General features: G+C 47.2%; 2 protein-coding genes across 27 annotated transcripts in view; both read left to right on the plus strand.

Annotated features, from left to right (window-relative positions):
* EPB41L1 (erythrocyte membrane protein band 4.1 like 1) overlaps window positions 1–10,503 on the plus strand; it is an 80,236-nt gene extending 69,733 nt beyond the window's left edge. For 19 of the 25 annotated variants that reach the window (XM_040575491.1, XM_040575503.1, XM_040575506.1 and 16 more), the window contains 3 exons: window positions 4,725–4,805; window positions 5,811–5,927; window positions 9,389–10,503. In XM_040575491.1, coding sequence (XP_040431425.1) covers window positions 4,725–4,805; window positions 5,811–5,927; window positions 9,389–9,448 — 258 coding nt within the window. In that variant the 3' untranslated portion in view covers window positions 9,449–10,503. Of the gene's footprint in view, window positions 1–4,724; window positions 4,806–5,810; window positions 5,928–7,342 lie in introns of all 25 variants that reach the window. The other 6 variants (XM_040575514.1, XM_040575517.1, XM_040575502.1 and 3 more) reach the window with 1 other exon arrangement.
* A 648-nt stretch (window positions 10,504–11,151) lies between these two features.
* On the plus strand, window positions 11,152–18,198 carry AAR2 (AAR2 splicing factor). 2 transcript variants are annotated; one of them, XM_040575520.1, is made up of 3 exons: window positions 11,152–12,180; window positions 13,609–13,838; window positions 15,215–16,961. In XM_040575520.1, exons 1-3 carry the CDS (start codon window positions 11,424–11,426, stop codon window positions 15,284–15,286), a joined length of 1,059 nt encoding a protein of 352 aa, XP_040431454.1. In that variant the 5' UTR covers window positions 11,152–11,423; the 3' UTR covers window positions 15,287–16,961. The 2 variants fall into 2 exon arrangements, with proteins under 2 accessions (XP_040431454.1, XP_040431453.1); XM_040575519.1 differs by lacking the exon at window positions 15,215–16,961 and adding an exon at window positions 16,980–18,198 and having other exon boundaries at window positions 11,177–12,180.
* Window positions 18,199–19,544: the final 1,346 nt, after the last annotated feature.

Genomic DNA, 19,544 nt, shown 5'->3' on the forward strand with positions numbered 1-19,544 from the left:
TGGAGTTATGCTGTTGTTGGTACAGAAGAATCACAGAATCATTCAGGTTGTAAAATACCTAAAATCATCTAGTCCAACCTTTAACCTAGTACTAGAGTCCAACGCTTACCATGCTACTAAGTGCTACATCTACATGTTTCTTGAAGACCTGCAGGGTTGGTGACTCAACCACTTTCCTGGGCAACCTGTTCCAATGCTGCACAACTCTTTCAGTAAAGAAATTTCTCCTAATATCCAACCTAAGCTTCCCCTGGTGCAACTTGAGGCCGTTTTCCCTCATTGTATCGCTTGGTGCTTGGGAGAAGAACCCAATCCCCACCTCACTATAGCTTCCTTTAAGGTAATTGTACAGCACGATAAGATCTCCCCTGAGCTTCCTTTTCTCTAGGCTAAACAACCCCAGTTCTGTCAGCTGCTCCTTGTAAGACTTGTTTTCTAGACCCCTCACCAGCTTCATTGCCCGTCTCTGGACACATTCCAGGGCCTTGATGTCCTTCTTGTAGTGAGGGGCCCAAAACTGAACACAGTAGTCAAGGTGCGGCCTCACCATAGCCAAGTACAGAGGGACAATTACTTCCCTAGTCCTGCTGGCCACACTGTTTCTGATAAAAGCCAGGATTCTGTTGGCCACCTTGGCCATCTGAGCACAATGCTGGCTCCTGTTCAGCCAGCTATCGACCAGTATCATCAATTCATCTGGCTATTAACCAATACCTCCAGGTCCCTTTCCGCCAGGCACCTTTCCAGCCACTCTTCCCCCAGCCTGTAGAGCTGCTTGGGGTTGTTGTGCCCCAAGTGCAGGACCCGGCACTTGGCCTTGTTGAACCTCATACAGTTGGCCTCAGCCCATCAGTCCAGCCTATCCAGATCCCTTTGCAAACCCTCCCTACCCTCAAGCAGATCAACACGTGCACCCAACTTGGTGTCGTCTGCAAACTTACTGAGGGTGCACTCGATCCCTTCATCCAGATCATTGATAAAGATGTTGAAGAGAAGCATCCCCAGTACTGAGCCCTAGGGGACATCACTTGTGACCAGCCTCCAACTGGATTTAACTGCATTCACCATGACTCTTTGGGCCTGGCCACACAGCCAGTTTTTAACCCAATGAAGTGTACAGCCATCCAGGCCTTGAGCAGCCAGCTCCTTTGGGAGAATGCTGTGGGAAACAGTGTCAAAAACCTTACTGTAGTCTAGGTTAGACCACATCCACAGCCTTTCCCTCGTCCACTGAGGGTGTCACCTTGTAGTAGAAGGAGATCAGGTTCGTCAAGCAGGGCCTGCCTTTAATAAACCCGTTCAGACTGGGCCTGATCACCTGGTTGTCCTGTAAGTGCCATGTGATGGCAGTCAAGGTAATCTGCTCCATGAGCTTCCCTGGCACTGAGCTCAGACTGACAGGCCTATAGTTTCCCTGATCCTCATTCCAGCCCTTTTTGTAGGTGGGCATCATGTTTGCTAGACGCCAGTCGACTGGGACTGATAGCCAGGACTGCTGATAAATGATGGAAAGTGGCTTGGTGAGCACTTCTGCCAGCTCCCTCATACCTTCGCATGGATCCCATCCGACCCCATAGACTTGCGTACATCTAAGTGGTCACTAACCATTTCCTTCTGGTCTTCCTTCTGTTCCCCATCCCTACCTACCAGCTCAGGCAACTGAGTACCCAAAGAATAACTGGCCTTACTTCTAAAGGCTGAGGCAAAGAAGGCATTAAATATCTCAGCCTTCTCCTCATTTCTTGTCGCTATTTCCCTCCACATCTAATAAAGGATGGAGATTCTCCTTAGTCCTCCTTTTCTTGTATTTATAAAAACATTTTTTTATTGTCTTTAACAGAAGTAGCCAGATTGAGCTCAAATTGGGCCTTGGCCCTTCTAATTTTGTCCCTGCACAGCCTCGCAACATCCTTATAGTCCTCCTGAGGGACCTGCGCCTTCTTCCAAAAGTCATAAACCCTCTTTTTCTTCCTGAACTCTAGCCACAACTCTCTGTTCAGCCAGGCCAGTCTTCTTCCTCACCAGCTCATCTTTTGGCACATGGGGACACCCTGCTCCTGTACCTTTAGGATTTCCTTCTGGAAGATTGTCCAGCCTTCCTGGACTCCTTTGCCCTTCAGGACTGCCTCCCAAGGGACTCTGCCAACCAGTCTCCTTAACAGGACCGAAGTCTGCCCTCCAGAAGTCCAGGGTGGTGGTTCTGGTAATCCCTCTCCTTACTTTTCCAAGAATCAAAAACTATTAATTCATGATCACTGTGCCCGAGGTGGCCTCCAACCTTCATATCACCTACAAGTCCTTCCCTATTTACAAGCAAAAGGTCCAGCTCTGTCTCTAGTCTGGCTCGCTCACCAGCTGTGTCTGGAAGTTATCTTCCACACACTCCAGAAACCTCCTAGACTGTTTCCTCTCTGCTGCGTTGTATTTCCAGCAGACATCTGGTAAGTTGAATTCCCCCACAAGAACAAGGGCTAGTGATTGCAAGACTTCTCCCAGCTGTTTGTAGAATATTTCATCTGCCTCTTCAGCCTGGTTAGGTGATCTGTAACAGACACCAGCTAGGACATGTGCCTCATTGGCCTTCCCCCTAATTCTTACCCATAAACATTCAACCCTGTCATTGCCGTTATTAATCTCAAGACAATCCAAAGACTCCCTAACGCACAGGGCTACCCCACCGCCTCTCCTTCCTAGCCTATTCCTTCTGAAGAGTTTGTAGCCATCCGTTGCAGCACTCTACTCATGCGAGCTGTCCCACCATGTTTTGGTGATAGCAACTATGTCATAGCCTAGTATGTCTGCTGCACAATGGCTTCCAGCTCCTCCTGGTTGTTGCACGTACTGTGTGCATTGGTATAGATGCACTTCAGTTGGGTTAGCGATCCTGCCACGTTTTGGGGGGCAGAGAATCCCTAATTCCTGCATGACCATTTCTGGGCACTGGTGATTTCTAACCTGTCAATGTCCCTTGTGCCTTTGGTACCACGTGGCTCTCCATCCTGTACCTCAACAGGGGCGGCAGACTGATGAACCTTGCTAGCACACTGTCCTTTAACCATTGTCATACCACCCCCAGGCTTGTCTCTGTCAAACCTGGTTTTATCCCTTTCTCCCTTCAAATCTAATTTAAAGTCCTGTCAATGAGCACTGCTAACTCCTGAGCAAAGATCCTTTTTCCCCTTAGAGACAGGTGAACCCCATCCATTGCTGATGTCTTGTAAAAAGACTCGTGATCAAAGAACCCAAAGTTCTGCTGGTGACACCAGGCTCAGAGCCATTTGGTGGCTCTTCCTGCTCCTCACCTCATCAGTCCCTGCAACTGGAGGGACAGAGAACACACCTGTGCTCCTGACCCCTTAACTAGTTTCCCCAAGGCCATAAAGTCTCGGACTTCATCTTGAAACTTCATCACTGCCTACGTGAAAAAACAGTAACAGGTAATAGTCTGAAGGCTGAAACAGGGCAGGAAGTTTTCTCTTCACATCCCTAATCCAGGCCCCAGGGAGGCAGCAGACCTCCATGTGAAGTGGGTCTGGTCCGCACATTGGGCCTTCTGTTCCCTTCAGAAGGGATTCTCCCATGACAGTGACCTGTCTCTAAGAAGATGCCCTTCCCCTCCTTACAATCTGAAAAAGTGTCTGCTGGCTGTGGGAGATCATCATCTGGCCCTTTGCCGCACTCCAAGAGCCCCTGGCCCAGTTCAGCCCTGCTGTGCTACCCATCCAGTGCAGCCAGGCATGACTGCAGGGGATTTCAGACAAGGATAACCTGTGTTAGACCGACTTTGGGTGTTCATCACCCCCATGGACTGTGCCCAAGTGCCACGCCCACCTCTATGCCTTGGTATATTGGGAAGGAAGGGAGTCACTGGGTCAAGAAGGAAAAGCAGAGCTTGGCATTGCTGAATTCTTTGTCCTGAAGGCAGCAGTGGGGATGGAGAGACTGCATTAGGCTGCCGCCAGTGTGTGCGCAACTCCCTGTCCTTTTAACTGGTGTGTGTTAATCCAGGCATACCTTGAGTCAGATCCCTTGTCCAGAAAATCCACAGCACAGCTGCCAGGTACCTCACACCAGTGCCAGAGCACCTCACCTCAGCTCAGCTATGGAAGCTGTGTTCATGTTGGTATATTGGATTTATTAGAGATGGAGTGGCTCAGGCAAGGGGGAGAGATGTTAGAAAATTAAGGAGGTATAGCTGCATCAGAGGACCTCACCCATGGCCACTTCATTCCCAAAGTAAGTACACATAAATGAAAGTAGAAACCCAGCAAGGGACCTGAGAAGGCAAGAGTGGTGCTCCACCACCTGCCTGCCACTGGCCCTTTTCCTTTGCTGTCTCATGCACTGTTATTCCTACCCCCCTGTGATTAGCTGTGTCGTGCTAGCTCCAACCATGCACTGAGTCAAGCTTAGGGGGAGATACATGAAATAACCGGGGAGTTTCTAAGATGATGCTGGCCTTGTCCCTCCTCTGGTGGGCAGTTACACCTACCAGGAACTGGTTTGTTGGGTGCTCTCCGACTCCTCTCCTTCACACGCAGACAGAGGCAGCATGATGACTCTTGGCTTCTGAATCTTACTATCTGTCCTGTGACCAAGCGGCTGCAGGCAAGGCCTTGTGTTAGTCTTTTTGCCCCAGAAGCCTGTAGGCTGCAAGGCGTGGGGCCGAGGCAGGGCACAGGTCCTGGGGGGCTGCAAGTGAGTGCTGTCTTCTTCTTGTGCAGACTGTGAAAGGAGGATTTTCAGAGACCAGGATAGAGAAGCGCATCATTATCACAGGAGATGAAGATGTGGACCAGGACCAGGTAGGAGCAGAATACCCTGGCTTTCCCCAGCTGTGGCTGCCCCTGGCAGTGTTACTCAATGCTTCTGGTTCTGGCTTGTACATGTTTGGTCCTTCACTCTGAAAACAGAGCCCTGAGGCCCCAAACCTACCAGCTCTGCACAGGCCATAGAAGAGGGCAGTTGTGTACCTCCAGGAGGTACAGTGGTACTCACGGGAAACCCTAGCTCCATCTCAGAAGGAGTGACATCAGTCATCACCCACTTGGCCTGCAAAAGGACGGGATCGTTTGGTTTATACTGAGCAAGAGTTCCCAGCCCAGCTCCCATCAGCACCTGTTGCAGAAGTGAAGCAGCAGTACAGATTACGTTTCCAGTTGCCTTTTCTCTGTTGCAATACCCTGCAGTGAGACAGGTTCTCCCTTTCTTTCTTGCAGTCTCGCTATGGGTTGACTCCCTCCAGCTGACTTTGTTTTGCATCTGCCTCCTTGACATAGGAACGAAAAGTGAAAAACTTATTAACATAAATCCTTCAGGCTGCAGGGTCATTTCCCTCTGACCTAATCCTTTGGGATTTGTTGCTTAAAAAATGAAATTGAAGTTCTAAAGTACTTTAAAGGGATCTTCAGCAGGCTCTAAAATTAATTTTAGATTTTTTAGAATTATAATAATAAATTTAGTAAAAATACTATTTTAGTTTTTTTTCTAGGATATTTCTGCAGAGAATTGCTGCTCTTCCTTCGCTTGGGTTTCTGAAGGGAGCCTGGGACATTGTGCATCTCTACAGAAATGACAGCAAATGAAGGGCAGTGCACAAGGCCTCCCAGTGCTGTACAAACACCTGGTCGGTGATAGGTTCCAGCCCTTTCTGCCAGGCCATTATGTGTAGGTTCAGCTTTGAATCTCTGTATCTGTGCCTGCCTGGAATCCCATTCAGCTCCAGCTGCTTTCTGTCTGCTGGTTGAGAGCAATGCTAGTACCAGACTTCATGGAAATGTCAATGAATACTTTCATCATTCTGATTTTAGGCACTGGCTTTAGCAATCAAAGAGGCAAAACTACAGCATCCTGACATGCTGGTAACCAAAGCTGTGGTATACAGAGAAACAGAACCTTCTCCAGAGGAAAGAGACAAGAAACCTCAGGTAGGTGGAGAAGTTATCAGGTACAGCTTACACCTGCTGTGTAAGAGATGTATGTAATAAAGTGTGTCAGCATGTCCCGTACACCGTATTGTGTGGAATAACGCAGTGGAGTCCTTTGCAGAGGTTCTTCACTGATGCTTGCCTAGGTCTCCATACGATTGCATAGGCAGAGCATGCATTTCCACAGTGCATGGGCTTTGCTCACCTTCCTGCTCAAACAGCCTGGGCACATTTCCACAGCTAGTCATGGTCGCTGTTTGGGACTGACCCCACCAGCTGCAGGTGCTGGTAGCAATTGTGACACAGGAGTGACACAGGAGGTAGCTTTGTGACACAGGAGTGGCAGCTCTTGGCCAGCAGTTCCAGTATGATGGTGATTGCAGGCATGGCCACATGGCTGTGGTTATAAAGCCAGTGCCACATCACCAGAAGCCATGTTGTATATGTCGCCTTGCTCTCCTGCTCAGCAGAGGGGTCAGAATCATTTGCATGTAAAGAGGAAGGACCTGCTCGTCTCCCTGGGGCAGGGAGTGAGAGAGGTGATACCAATATGGATAGGCTGAGAAACTTGGCAACAGGTTTTGTAAAGCCATTCCCAAGTATCAGACCGGTATTTGCAAAAGAAGAGTCTTTTTTTAATCCCATCCCTGTTCTCCAGGTTGTCCTTTTAGAACCATGCAGGTGCAGGCAGCAGCGCACAAGGTTTGCATCTCCCCACAGATACCTCAGAGCAGATACAGCTCCACACACATTTTTCTCCAGGGCAAAACTGGCTTGAGGAGTCCTGCTCCACTCTTACCCCCGTACTCTGACCCCTTTGCTCCCGCATCAGATTGCTACAGCTGTTTTGTAGCAAGCTGTACAGCAAGGCCGTGGCACCTTTCAACAAACTTCTGTAACAGAGCAGCTAAGGGGCAGAGGAGCATGCTGAAGAAGGGAAGGGGAACTTTTGAAGGTAGCTTCACTACTGAAAAATGTTTGAGGAGCTCAGTTGCGAGCTAGACAGTGCACTTCAAGAGGCCTCTTGGAAATGGGATTTCATGTTTCTTTATTATATGAAGATTTTCAGTTTGGAAGGTCAGAAAAGGCTGTTGCATCTGTCTACTCTTACTTCCTTTAACACAGCACAAATAAGCCTAGACATTTCTGCATCTCTTAGGGAGCCACTCAATTATAATTTAATGGCCTAAAGTAATCAGCGATCCACTGATATCTCCCCCATACAGCAACACCAGCTCAGTGAACTAAGAGGTCCTTCTAATGACCAGACGTTCTGGTAAAGAAGTGCAAACAGTGTCCCTAAATGTTCGCAAATTTACTGTCCATTGCCCTCATACAAACAGGAAGCCTGTTATAGTTGAATGAGTCAGAAAGGGAACACCCCATGACCAGTAATTTTCATCTGCCTTGTACAGGAATCTTGACCAACATGTTCTTGGAAGTCAACATCTGTATTCAAACCTGGAGAACAGTGAAGAAGGAGCCTTCATGCTGGATTTGTCAGCAAGACATAGACATCCTGGCTGCAATGTTTATGGCGAGAGACAAAATTTTTAAAAAAGGAATAGCAAATATATTATATATATATATACATACACACACACACACATATATATATATATATATAAAAACAGGAAACAAAATGCATCCTTGCACTGCTGCTATATGCTGGAAATGAATAGCAAACAACACCAACAACAAACAAAACCACCCTCTTTGCAGATAAATTGAAGAATTTACTGGATTGGTGATAAAATAAGATCATAAAAACATAATAACAATAATACAATAAGCCACCATCTTGCATGTTACATTAAAGGATACACAATCATGAGTTCATTTGTTGCACATTAAATGGAAAGGAAAACTGCTTTGCAACAAAGCAAGAAATAAGCAAACTGAAATAAAACAAACACAAGCAGAAGCAAAACCATTCCCCACCTCTGGAAAGAAGAGAGAAAAACATTGAGTTTATTACTTTAGAGTTATTTTCCGATTTGGAAGTTTGATTTCGCCCTTCTCCTCATTCCATGCTGGTTCTTTTGCATCTTTTGGGGTTCTGTTAACTCTTCCCCTTCTCTGTGCACTTGTCCAACCTCTTGTTCTCTGAAGGTATTTAAGAATTGATTTCATTTCAAACAAAACAAATGATATGTATATGGTTTCTCATTTATAAAAATGCAGCCTGTAGGGGTTTCATATGGATGTGCATTTAAGTTATGTATATTATTATATATAACAAGGGGGGAGGGGGGGAACAATACTGAAATAATTCAACAGCACTGGTAAATATGATGACATTTTTAAATTATTACCTATTTGGTTGACTGTGGTTGGTGTATTTTGAGACTCTTAGATCACATTGGGACTCTTAGTCCTGCAAGAAGAGAACAGGGAAGGTGTCAGCCGCTGCTGTTTGGAGGGAGGAAGGGGAGAGAGAGAGGTGGGAGAAGTCCTGCTGACTGATCCACATGACAGAGGAGAGCTGGGTTTCCTGTTGCAGTATGTGGTGTTTGGAAAAGGTTGCTCAGTGGTGAGTTGGAAGGGCAAGGAAGGAGGTTCAGGCTGCTCCTGCAGCCTGAGATCCTCTCCCTGGCTCCCACCCAAAGGCATCAGCATCAGCTGGGATCAAGGTTGCAGCTGCAGGACTGTGTTCATCGCTTCTCTTCAGCTCATTGAGCTGTGAAGACTTTTGGGTTGTTTTGGATTGATTTGGATTGTTTCTGGATCCCAGTAATGCAGTTACTCAAGATTTGTAGTAGGAAGGGTTGGAGGCAGAGTAGTTGTTTCTGCCCTGCTTTCCTGCTGCCCAGGGTGCGACGGTTAGTGATGGTGATGGCAGAGCAATGGCAGTCCTTCCCTGTCCTTGCCTCCAGGTGCTGCCCAAGGGCAGGCAGTAGAGAGACCACGTCGTCTCCATCACTGCAGTGTCCCAAGTGTACAAGGCTGGATGACAGAGCCTGGTCCTTCTATGTAAGGAGGCATGTGTCAAGGAGATACCAGTGAAGCTGCCTGCCCCACAACTCACGATGACTCTGCCTTTAGAGACAGGCCTTCTCTATGGCTGCCTTTGGAAGGGGATTATGGGCCAAGCCCAGGGTCTTGTACACTGTGAACCAGGCAGTTAAAGTAGACTTGGAACAAAAATCAGAAAGGAAAGGAAATTAACACATTTCCGTTTTGGGATTATCTCTATCTCCTGTGTAAACAGAAGGGCCCGCAATTCTGCACCATTTTGCCTTTAGTCTCCCATCCTTCACACAGACTGCCCAGAAATAGGTGCATTTAACTGGTTTCTGCAATGGATCTGAGGATGACAGTGAGCAGGGAGAGCCTGAGCCATTAGGATGTTGTGGGCAGACCTCCCTTACCAAATCTTCTGTCCTGGTCTCTGGCAGCCTTGGATCACCAGCTGCTTGCTATTATGTCCTCATGAAGTCTGTTCTCCTTCTGGTGTATAGGTTTCCCCTGCAAGCATTGAAGACTTGAGCACAGGCTACTTGGACAGTGGACAGAGTTGATGGCTGATGCCAGTGCAGTCATGTTCCTGGAGAAGTTGGTTGTGGGGTCTCCCTCAGCTTCTGTCTGAGTGCGTTCATCTGCTTGTGACCTGCTGCTTTTAGAGACCAGACCCCAAAACAGAAAGAATTAAGGCAGTTGCAAAGAGGCTAATTTTCTCTCTTTCCTTTTTATATACACCCAAGCCAGCTGTCGATAGCAGTCACACTTTCAGAGACACACACCGGGTGACAGAGGACCAGTTCTCAGTGCCTGCACAGGGCATCTAGCCCTTCTCGCCTATTAGCAATGATCTGCACACCGTGCTGGTTGTTCTTCAGCACACTTTAGTTCATACTCAGAGGAGCCCATGTGGCTTTGCTACCCTTACAACCAACCACAGGCTACTCTGAAGATAGATACCTGCTTTTTTCATCATGTGTACCATTATAAAAATGAAGGTTACTGTTAAAATTAGTGGCCTTACACAGTTAGAATTGATGTGAGTTTGGACTCAGACTAGTTATGTGTGGAGTGAGTGGATCCAGTTCCCTGGCTTCCGCAGCTTGTTTAATGGGGGTGACAATGTTCCAAAAAAAAAAAAAAAAAAAGGAAAAAAGCTCACTGCTTGTTCACCTGGTGAGGTGCGGGTTTCTGCTGCTCAGCAACAATTGATGCCCCTGCGGGCTTGGCTCTTGCAGCCTGCCCCTCGTGTTGCTGCCATTTTGGATAGCTGATTACCATTTGTTTTCTTCCAGGGGCCTTTCTGTTGAAAGGGATGAGAGACATGAGTGCCTGTTTTTACCTGATCCCATAAATCCATTCCAAACCTGGCCTGCAATTGCATGAGTAATAGTAACAGTAACAATAACAATAAATATTTATTTTTATTTGAAAAGCACCTTACCAACCAACTGCAGTGCTCTGTTGTTCCTTCACTAACTCCCCTTTTCTCTTCCCTTGTTCTTCTTCTCCCCCCTTCAGTCATACTCCTTTTCAGTGCTCGGTGGTGTATGCGTGTGTGCTCACTGTTCTTGTATTCAATAAAAGTGAAATAAATGTGTTTGATGCTAAACCAGCTTGTGGCCTCATTGGACTCTTTCCCACCAAGAGGATGGACAAACTGGGGGACGTGGGCACGTCCAACCAGGTTTTCTGCACATTAAAACACTGGACTCTCTCCTGTATATAGCGAAGACGCCAGTTTGGGTATTGCTGTCTAATGGGGAGGTGAAAGAAAGTCAGGTGTTCTTTATAGCTTATCCCTCAGCTCTGGCGTGTGGTGTGTTTGTGTGATGCAGTGAAGAAGGCTAGTGGTTGGGAAGATGTTCAAAACACAGGGAGGAGGGGGCTGCGCTTGTCTTTGAGGAGCTTCCTCTGTCCCGGGAGGTGATGATGCCGTCTGGGTGTCTGTCCCGGGCTCTCGGTCTGACTGCCCCACCACGGGGCTCTGGGTGTGCAGCTGGGGGGTGACTGCCAGCTTCGGGGGCTGGATAAGCGACAGGCCCTCCTTGGGGGGGGGGAGGGACGCGACTTTGGGTCGAAACGAGGCAACCGCCGGCCTCGGACCGGGCGGCAGGTCCGGGGCGTCTCTAGGAGCCGTGGGGAGGAGCAGGGGTGCGGGGGGCCACAGGAGAAGGCCGCTGGCCGGCAGGCGTGGCGCCCGCGGCGAGGCCTGCAGCAGCGTGGGACCGTGGGCAGGAGGAGGATCCCCGCCCGGGGCGTCGGGGCCTTGGGAACCCTTGAGGCACCCCTACGAGGTGCGGGGAGCCCCAGAGAGCCTTTGGGGCCCGAGCGGGGGGGGTCAGGAGCAGAGGGGAAGGCGGCCGCGCCCGGAACGGCCGTGCCGCGGCGTGGGGCTGCCCGGGCGCTGTCGGGGAAGGACCGGGCGGGGAGGAGCGGGGCAGGGCCGCCTTTCCCTGCGGCGCCGCCCGGCTGTGGCGGTCGCGGCCTGCCGAGCGAAGCCGAGCCGTGCCTCGCTCCGCCCGCGGCCGGGCCATGGCGGGGCCGCAGCTGGACGCCGAGCTGGCCAAGCGGCTCTTCTTCGAGGGCGCCACCGTCGTCGTGCTGGGCGTGCCCGAGGGCACCGAGTTCGGCATCGACTACAACAGCTGGGCCGTGGGCCCCCGGTTCCGCGGCGTCAAGATGATCCCCCCGGGCGTCCATTTCCTCCACTACAGCGCGGCCAGGGGCGCCGGCAGCCGGGAGACGGGGCCGCGGGCGGGCTTCTTCCTGAGCCTGCAGCGCCGGGAGGTGCGGGTGCTGCGCTGGGACGCCGGCAGCGAGGCGGTGGACCTGGCGCCCCCGGCCCCAGGGGAGGCCGAGGCCCTCAGGGAGAACCTGCAGGAGATGGACAAGTTCCTTGGGCCCTACCCTTACGAGACCCTGAAGAAATGGATTTCCCTCAGCAGCTTCATCAGCGAGCCGGTGATGAGGAAGCTGCAGCCGGAGAGCGGGCAGATCACCGCCTTCTCCGAAGTGCTCCCGGTTGCAGCAGGGAAGCACCCCGAGGACCGCGCGGGGCAGAACCGGCCCCCGTACGACACGGGGTGCAAGAGCTACGCCGAGGGCATGGCACGGCTTCCCGAGATGAAGCCGAGGGCTGGCACTGAGATCAGATTCACAGAGCTGCCGAAGCAGATGTACCCTGACGGAGCTACTCCAGAGGAGATAACCAGGCACAGCATGGACCTTAGCTATGCTCTAGAAAAAGTGATCGACCAGCGATATGCCAGCCAGCCTCAGGATTTGCTCGGTGAGTACAGAGTATCCCACTTAGGCACTTAGAAAAAATGAAGTTGTCTCAATGTAAAAATGAGAGCCCCAGCACGAAGCCTTAAGTTGTTGTGTGGACCTTGTTCACGTGTGCCCTTTTAACTGTGTGACTGCGTGGGATGGAGGAAGTTTGGGGGGGCTGCAGTCTCTGCAGGGCCTGTACTATTAGCAATGGTACCGGGGTGTGAGTGCTCGCATTCATAGTGTCTGTAGCTGCTGACTGCCACGTTTGCTTCTCTTGCTCCTGGGTGCTGCACTAATACATTTAGAGCCTGGATTGCCTCCCATTAAGTCAAAAGCATCCACCGCAGCTGGCTGTGGTTGGGGGGCACTGCAGATCCCCCCCTGGCAAGCAGGCACAGCATGCTGCTGCTGGTGCGCAGGTACCAGCCTGGCAATTTGGCTATGAAATGATTTGAGGACAGAGCCAGCAGGGTCCTGGGAGCATTGAACAGGGCTGAACATTGCAGTTCTCAGATTCTTGTCCCCTTCCTGGTGGTGCGCTGGTATCGGTTCACCAACAGGCACCAGCAGGGAGGCACGTGGCGCACCTGTACTGGAGCTGCGCCTCCTGGTCACAGCGCTGTAATTGCTGGCTAGCCTTCTCTGACAGCTTGTGATACAAATAAATGTCAAGTCTGTGACAGTCCCGGGGGTGTGTTCAGTGGCAGCATGGACAAAGGACATGAGACAGAGTGTCAGGATTGCTGAGCTTTGGAGTAAGCCTTTGTTTTTCCCTTCATCCATCTTTTCTATATTAGTGTTATATAGTTTATTCTTTATCAAAATTGTTGTAGACAGATTACATCAGAGCTGATTACGTCATCATATGTGAAGTTTCCCAGAGCCCTGGGAAATGGTGACACCATTTCTCTGGCTGATGCTAGGCATCCAGTGAGACCACGTCCTGGCTCTTAATTCAATGATGGAAAAACATCCATTAATGCACTGCTCACCTCTTCCAGTGTTCCAGCACCCTTCTGCTCAGAGGCATTTGCACTCCTGTATGGCTTTAGAAACCCAGGCGCAGGAGGAAATGCTTGCAGAGTACCAGCCATGTCTGTTTTTATAATCGTGTATCCTGAGTGGTCTTAAGAACATGGACGACACTGGAAGTCCTAAGGTAGCTCTGTACTCTGATTCCCAGCAAAGTCACTCTCCAAAGACGATCATTTGAGTTACAACGAGCTCTGCACAGTTATGCTAAAGCTGAAGAGCAGAGCATTAGGAAATAGCATTTGGAGTATCGATTGCTGTTAGCAGAATCGCTTGGAGGGCAGAATGTTGTTTATATGCAAAAGTTAAACCCAGCATCTATGCAGTCATTTACAAAGCTTTTAAGGGGACATGTACTTTGGATATGCTTTAACTTATGTAGGTTTTATTTTGTTTTGCTCAATATGTGCAGCTGAGTTGCAGTTTGCTTTTATCTGCTTCCTGATTGGGAATGTATATGATGCATTTGAACACTGGAAAAGACTCTTAAATATTCTGTGCCGTTCTGAAGTTGCCGTTGGAAAGTATCAAGACCTTTACACCAATCTCATCTTTGTGCTGTATCACCAGCTCAATGAAATCCCATCTGATTTTTTTGTGGACATCGTCTCCCAGGACAACTTTTTAACCAGCACCTTACAGGTACGTCTGTGACTATCCCTTGAAAAATGGGAGTGGGAGGAGAGGGCTGAGAGGACATCAGAGCAAATTCAGGGAGAAGCTTCCAAAGGAAGTAAGCTGCTGGTGAGCTCTGTCAAAGATAGGGAACCTGTGTTCTCTAAGGACGCTTACGTTTTCTTTTACTTTTTCCCTGTTTTATTTACACAGAAATGCCACTTGCTTGTCATCCCCGAGCTTGATCTAATGATGAGTTTAAAGTATTGATCTTTTGCCTAGAAGAGTTTAATGTATTATCAATTTGAGTTAGTCCACATGCACAGAGGCCAGCAAAGTGAGGCAATGAGGTGAAAGGCAAATGAAGATAGCTACAACACAGAATGGGGACTGTGTCTGTTTTGTTGTTTTCCTTGCAAATAATGCTGGAAGTCGTCTGGTCCATTAGCACAGTTTTAGAGTTCTGGAGCAGCTCATCTAATGCGACTGGATTGTACCAGCATACTTTTTCTAAAAATGATTCGAGCTTTTAGCTGCATTAAGCTGAACGACTGTGAGAGAGGCTGAGCAAGTGCAAGGTGATGTCCGTTGATATTTTTTAATGTATTTATTTTTTAGATTTTCTTCCCCCAAATACCATTCATTTAAAAAAAAAAAAAAAAGGAAAGAAAAAAAAGTATAGCATAAAAGACTGATGATGGTAATTTTTGGTCAGCTTGAATGGTATGCTTAGCATGCAGACAAGTTGAAGTTAAAACTTATTGAGCTTAGGGCATTGATAGTATTTAAGAGGCCTTGCCATTCCTGCTAGCTTTATACAAAGGTGAAGGTTTCCTAGAATCAAATTCTTATTCATAGGAAATCTATGGTTAGTCCAAAATGTAGAAATACTCTGCTTATACTGATGTGGGCCTGAGCAAACCTATAAACCAGCAGCAGTAAAGCCACTTACTTCCACTCACTTTAACCATGCGAACAGATCAGCAAATAGACAGAAATTTTATATCTAAGGAAAACTTAGATTAAAAAAAAAAAAAGCCATAACCAAACACACTGGTAAAACTCAGCAATAGAAACTTAATCTCAGCAGGAACCAGTAGTAAGTTATGTTAGAGATGCTTGTGGCAAATTGGTATTGCATTCTCCTTTCTCAGGGAATGGCTTCTTTTCTCTAGTTGTAACTCCAAGATCCTGCTGTACATTTTGGGGGATGGGGTGGAGGAATAGGTGTTAGTTTTTAACTTGCTGGGTAAAGTGATATGGAAGCATCGCTTTAATCAAGTGACTGACTTCACTTGACCCCACTAGAATTTTTAAGAATTCAGATTTACAAAATTCTTGTGTGTTTTTTTTTCCCTATTTTATTTTATTTTTGTTGGTGTTTTTTTTCCATCCCGTTACAGCACTGGAAAATCTGCCTCTATTTGCAGCATGCTCACCGAGCAATGCTTAGCCCTGTGAAGTTACAGCAGTAGAAAGAATGTGTCAACCGGCCATTCTTTCCATCTGATGGAAATTTTGGAAACATTCTGTCTTGCTGGTTATCTTTCCTTTTTGGGCGCCTGAGTATTGCATGCCCTGCGATTTCATCCGTCTTTGCTTTTTATGTAAGCTGATGCCCTTAGTGTGGCTGTGTTGGCTTCAGTGATCACCGTTAATCCCTAGCAGGAGTCACCACGCTCCTAGTAATGAAAAAGAAATTTGCCTTATGGTTGAACTGAGCCTCTCCTTGCTAAGAGTCCTCTGCGTCCCTGCTCCTGTGGGATTTCACGGATGTGCTGAAACAGTGCCAGGGACTTGTGTTACCCAGGCTCTTCGTGTGCACAGTCATCAGAGTTAACAGCCTTACCTGGATGTGGGCAGGTGGATGGAAGTGCCAAATGGGAGAGGCTGGGGGGTGTTATCTGTGTGTTCAGCTCTGAGTGCAGCGATTTTATCTTTGGAGTTTGATCTAAAGCAGGAAGAGTGCAGAATAACCTCCATTGAGTACTGCAACCCTGACAACGTTTAAAGAAAGAAAGATTGATGAAATAAGTAGTTTAATGTGCAATTCGTTGAGGAGAAGTGGGAGGTATAATCTTTTAATCTTTTTTGTCATAGCGGTGTTTCTGTGTAAGGGAGCTGTGTTACCAAGAGTTAGTTTTACACTACAACAATCAGGGAATGGGCAAATGATCATAAGCAAAGCAACAAACGTTGCTGTTCATTGTCAGTGCTTTATGCAGCTGTCAGTGGGTCTCTTCCAAGTAAGAATTTGTTTTTTTCCCCAAGCAGTTTTTCCTTCAGTTCCATTGTGCAATGAAATTTTTCTTTGACTTCGAAATATAAATTTCTTCCTATGGAAATGAACTCTGGACCACACGTTCGGTGTAGGATCAGAAGTGGGCTGATGAGAGATGGGATTTCGGGCTAAATGCCCTGTTTAATCATACACAGGTACTTTGACTCTTAAAATGCCAACAGAAGGCTGTGAATTTATGAAAAGTTTATAGATTTGTGCGTGTTTGAATGGCGGAGAGGAGCCACCCTCAAAGGTTATTCCAGATTTCAGTGCCCTGTGCTGAAAAGAATAGCTGTGCTCGGAATAACTGGACTTTTTCAAGAGAGCTCCCATTCCTTTCTTACCTTCAAGGCATTTTATTGCATTTCCTCTATGTTTCCTAAGGTGTTGATTATACAATATTGCAAAAATATGCGGGGAGATCTCGTGGTCCATCCAACCGTGAAAAAAATGGGTATAATTACCTGTTGGCCTTGTCGATTCATGCTGTAAAATTGCATATGTGGCAGATAAAAATTCAGTCTCTTTTTTTTTTTACCCTCCTGCTCTGCCAGAGGGTTTTTTTTGCTCACAGTTAAGCATATTTCAGAATTCTGCAATACATATTTAATAACACATATATGCGTTTGCTTGAAACAAAGTTATTACCTCAGTGCAAATATTTCTAAGGCTAACTCAGTGGAATACAAGCAGAACGTCCGTCTGTCTTGGCTGTGGGATGAGAGACAAAGTGCAGGCTTTGCACTTAGGTTGCCCCAAAGCTGGTTTCCAGGATGTCTGATCCTTTCCCAGTGGACCTAACTTTAAACTTACCTGGTACACACTGTTGATGATGCTCAGTTTGTGCCACGGCTGAGTTCTTACTGACATTTACTCTGTTCTTTCAGGTGTTTTTTTCCTACACATGCAATGCTGCCGTTGAAAGGACCCTAAGGAAAAAGGCTGAAAAATTCAAGGCTCACCTAACGAAGAAATTTAAGTGGGACTTTGAGGCAGAGCCTGATGACTGTGCTCCTGTAGTGGTAGAATTTCCTGAGGGTGTGCAGGTGGACTAAGCAAATCACCCACTTAAAAACAGCTTTTTTAAAGAACTTTTTCTCTACACCCTCTTTAACTTTTCCAGCTTCCTAAAGTCTGTTTCTGCAGCTAATTCCTCTTTATGCTGTAGAAACAGATGTAGAAAATATGGAAGGAGGAAGGATTCGTCACCTCATGAGAAGATCAGAGTTACTGGAGCAGTTTGAATATAGTGGTATGGATGCTTTGGACACTTTGTTTCTGTTTTCTAGCTCTTCTGCAGCAACTTCTCATTCTGTACGGAACCAGCTTCTAGATCCTTGGTCTCCTCTGTCCTCCTGGACTGGAGGTCACACCCAATTCAGACAGAAACTGCATTTAACGCTTGGAGCCTTTACCGATCCTGTTTGATGTCTCAGGAGTGAGGAGTGGAAGCCCACAGTAGGTCACCACAGCTTTTTGCAGCCTGAGCTCAAACTGTGAACGGAGAACTTCTGCTTTTCTAGGCTTGAATTACAGGAATATAACCAGAACTGTTTCAAAACTGTTGGAGACTTATGCTGCTTACTGTGATTTGTTCCCATGTTGTGGTGGAGGACTCAAAGCCACAGAGGAATTCAGGCCGACTTTTATACCACTAATACTGAGATAGATTTTCTTCTAATTCTGTTGAAGCTTTTGTATTTACTGCAGATGCTTTGTTTAGCATGGTGTAAAAGAATGTTGAAAGTTTGATAATGAGAGATATAATGACTGGACAATAGTCACACAGGTTGGAACAGAGGAGCCAGTTTGAGATAAAAGGTCAGACTTTCACGTGAACTGGACACTTCTGCTTTGTTGTGAACAGAAATCTCAAGTGCTTTCACAGGTGATGGTCTTTTCTATCTCCCTATCCCCCCTAAGGTAGGCTGTAAGAAAATTCTGTGGGGCTCATTCAGAGCTGCACAAGGATTTAGTCCTGTAACTTGCTTGTTACTTTCTTAGCTGTTAGACTCCTTCAGGTATTTGTATGCATGTCTAACAAGATAACATGCTTGTTAGTCTGTAACGTTTAAAATAAATCTTACTCTCTTGGCCTTGCCTACAGAAAACATCCGTACAAATTTTTTATGAGTTATTTAGCCCAAGCTTTTAGTATTATGACACTGGCCTGTCCCTCACATTGGGATGTCCAGCGTCCCCAGAAGTAGCATCACAATGGTATCCGTGGCATCAAAGGACAACTCATAGTGTAATGGTACATGGCATGATGCAGAGATGTTCTGGGAAGGGGGTATGTGGTGTTATAATCAGGAACTTACCACAGGAATCAGCTGTCAGAAGCCCTCGTGTGCTGCTTCATTACCATTTCCTCACTTTCCTCATGGGCTTCAAACTCCATTACTCTGTTGTCTTTATTTATCCATTTTAAATAGACTCAGTATTGACCGAAGGCTCTTAGGGGAGGTTACTCCGATTTGGTGAGTGTTTTGTTCTTAAATCTTTCCTTATATGCTTTTTTGTCTTTGAGATCTTGTATATTGTATGACTGTGCTCTTCTCCTGCCTTGCTCTTTGTTTGCTTATATCCACAGGGAGTACTGTCTTCGCAGTTGCCATTTGGACAAATAATTTGCAAGGAGTGTTCCCAGATTTGATGAAAGATGCCTTTCAGTTTGTTGGCTCTTTGCACCAACCTGGTGACTGGTTCTGTTGCTTTGGAGCAGAACAGCGGTTACTGATGTAAGGAAGTAGCAAAGGTAGCATGGAGCCCGGTGGCCTTCCCGTGGGGAAGGGAACCAGGAGGATTAGTGCTCTGCTTTTCCTGGCTCAAAACCAGCCTGTCCCAGCAGTCTCAGTGACTCTCAGCAGACTGTCCTGGCAGTGCTCCCACTTGTTTGATGGATAGGTTACTCTGAGTGTGTCTTAGGCAATTAATTATCAGTTTTTGTTTTTGAGACTTAACAAAATGTGTAAGAGCCAGATTCCTATAATGAACTACACTGTTAGCAACCAAGAACAGAAAATGTGATTGTCCTTCCATTGTGCTTTTTTTTTTTTCCTTTTTGCAAGGTTGTAATAGGGAGAGGTAATATCTTTAATTAGACTCACAAAACAGATGGGGAAGAAATAGGCCTTTGGGGACACTGTTGTTAGATGTGGAACAGAAGCAGTGAACGTTCAGCTAAATACAGGTTGAGGTCAGGTGCTCAGAATTCACCTCTGTTATGTGAATCAGTTGCATACTTGGGGGGAAGAGGGAAGCTGGCACATACAAAGCAACATATGTTGGTTGTTGGCAAGGGGAGGGGGGTCGTAAATCTGGGAGGGGAAAGAGGAAGGCTGTTATTCTTGTCGAAGTCAGCAGGAAGGAGAATATAAAAGGAAAGTTGTAACGTGTAATGGAAGAAATATTTTCTTGCCTTTATATAGCCTGAGGTGATCTGTTGCTAT

This window comes from Cygnus olor, chromosome 16 (genome assembly GCF_009769625.2).
Source record: "Cygnus olor isolate bCygOlo1 chromosome 16, bCygOlo1.pri.v2, whole genome shotgun sequence".
NCBI classification, from domain to species: Eukaryota; Metazoa; Chordata; class Aves; order Anseriformes; family Anatidae; genus Cygnus; species Cygnus olor.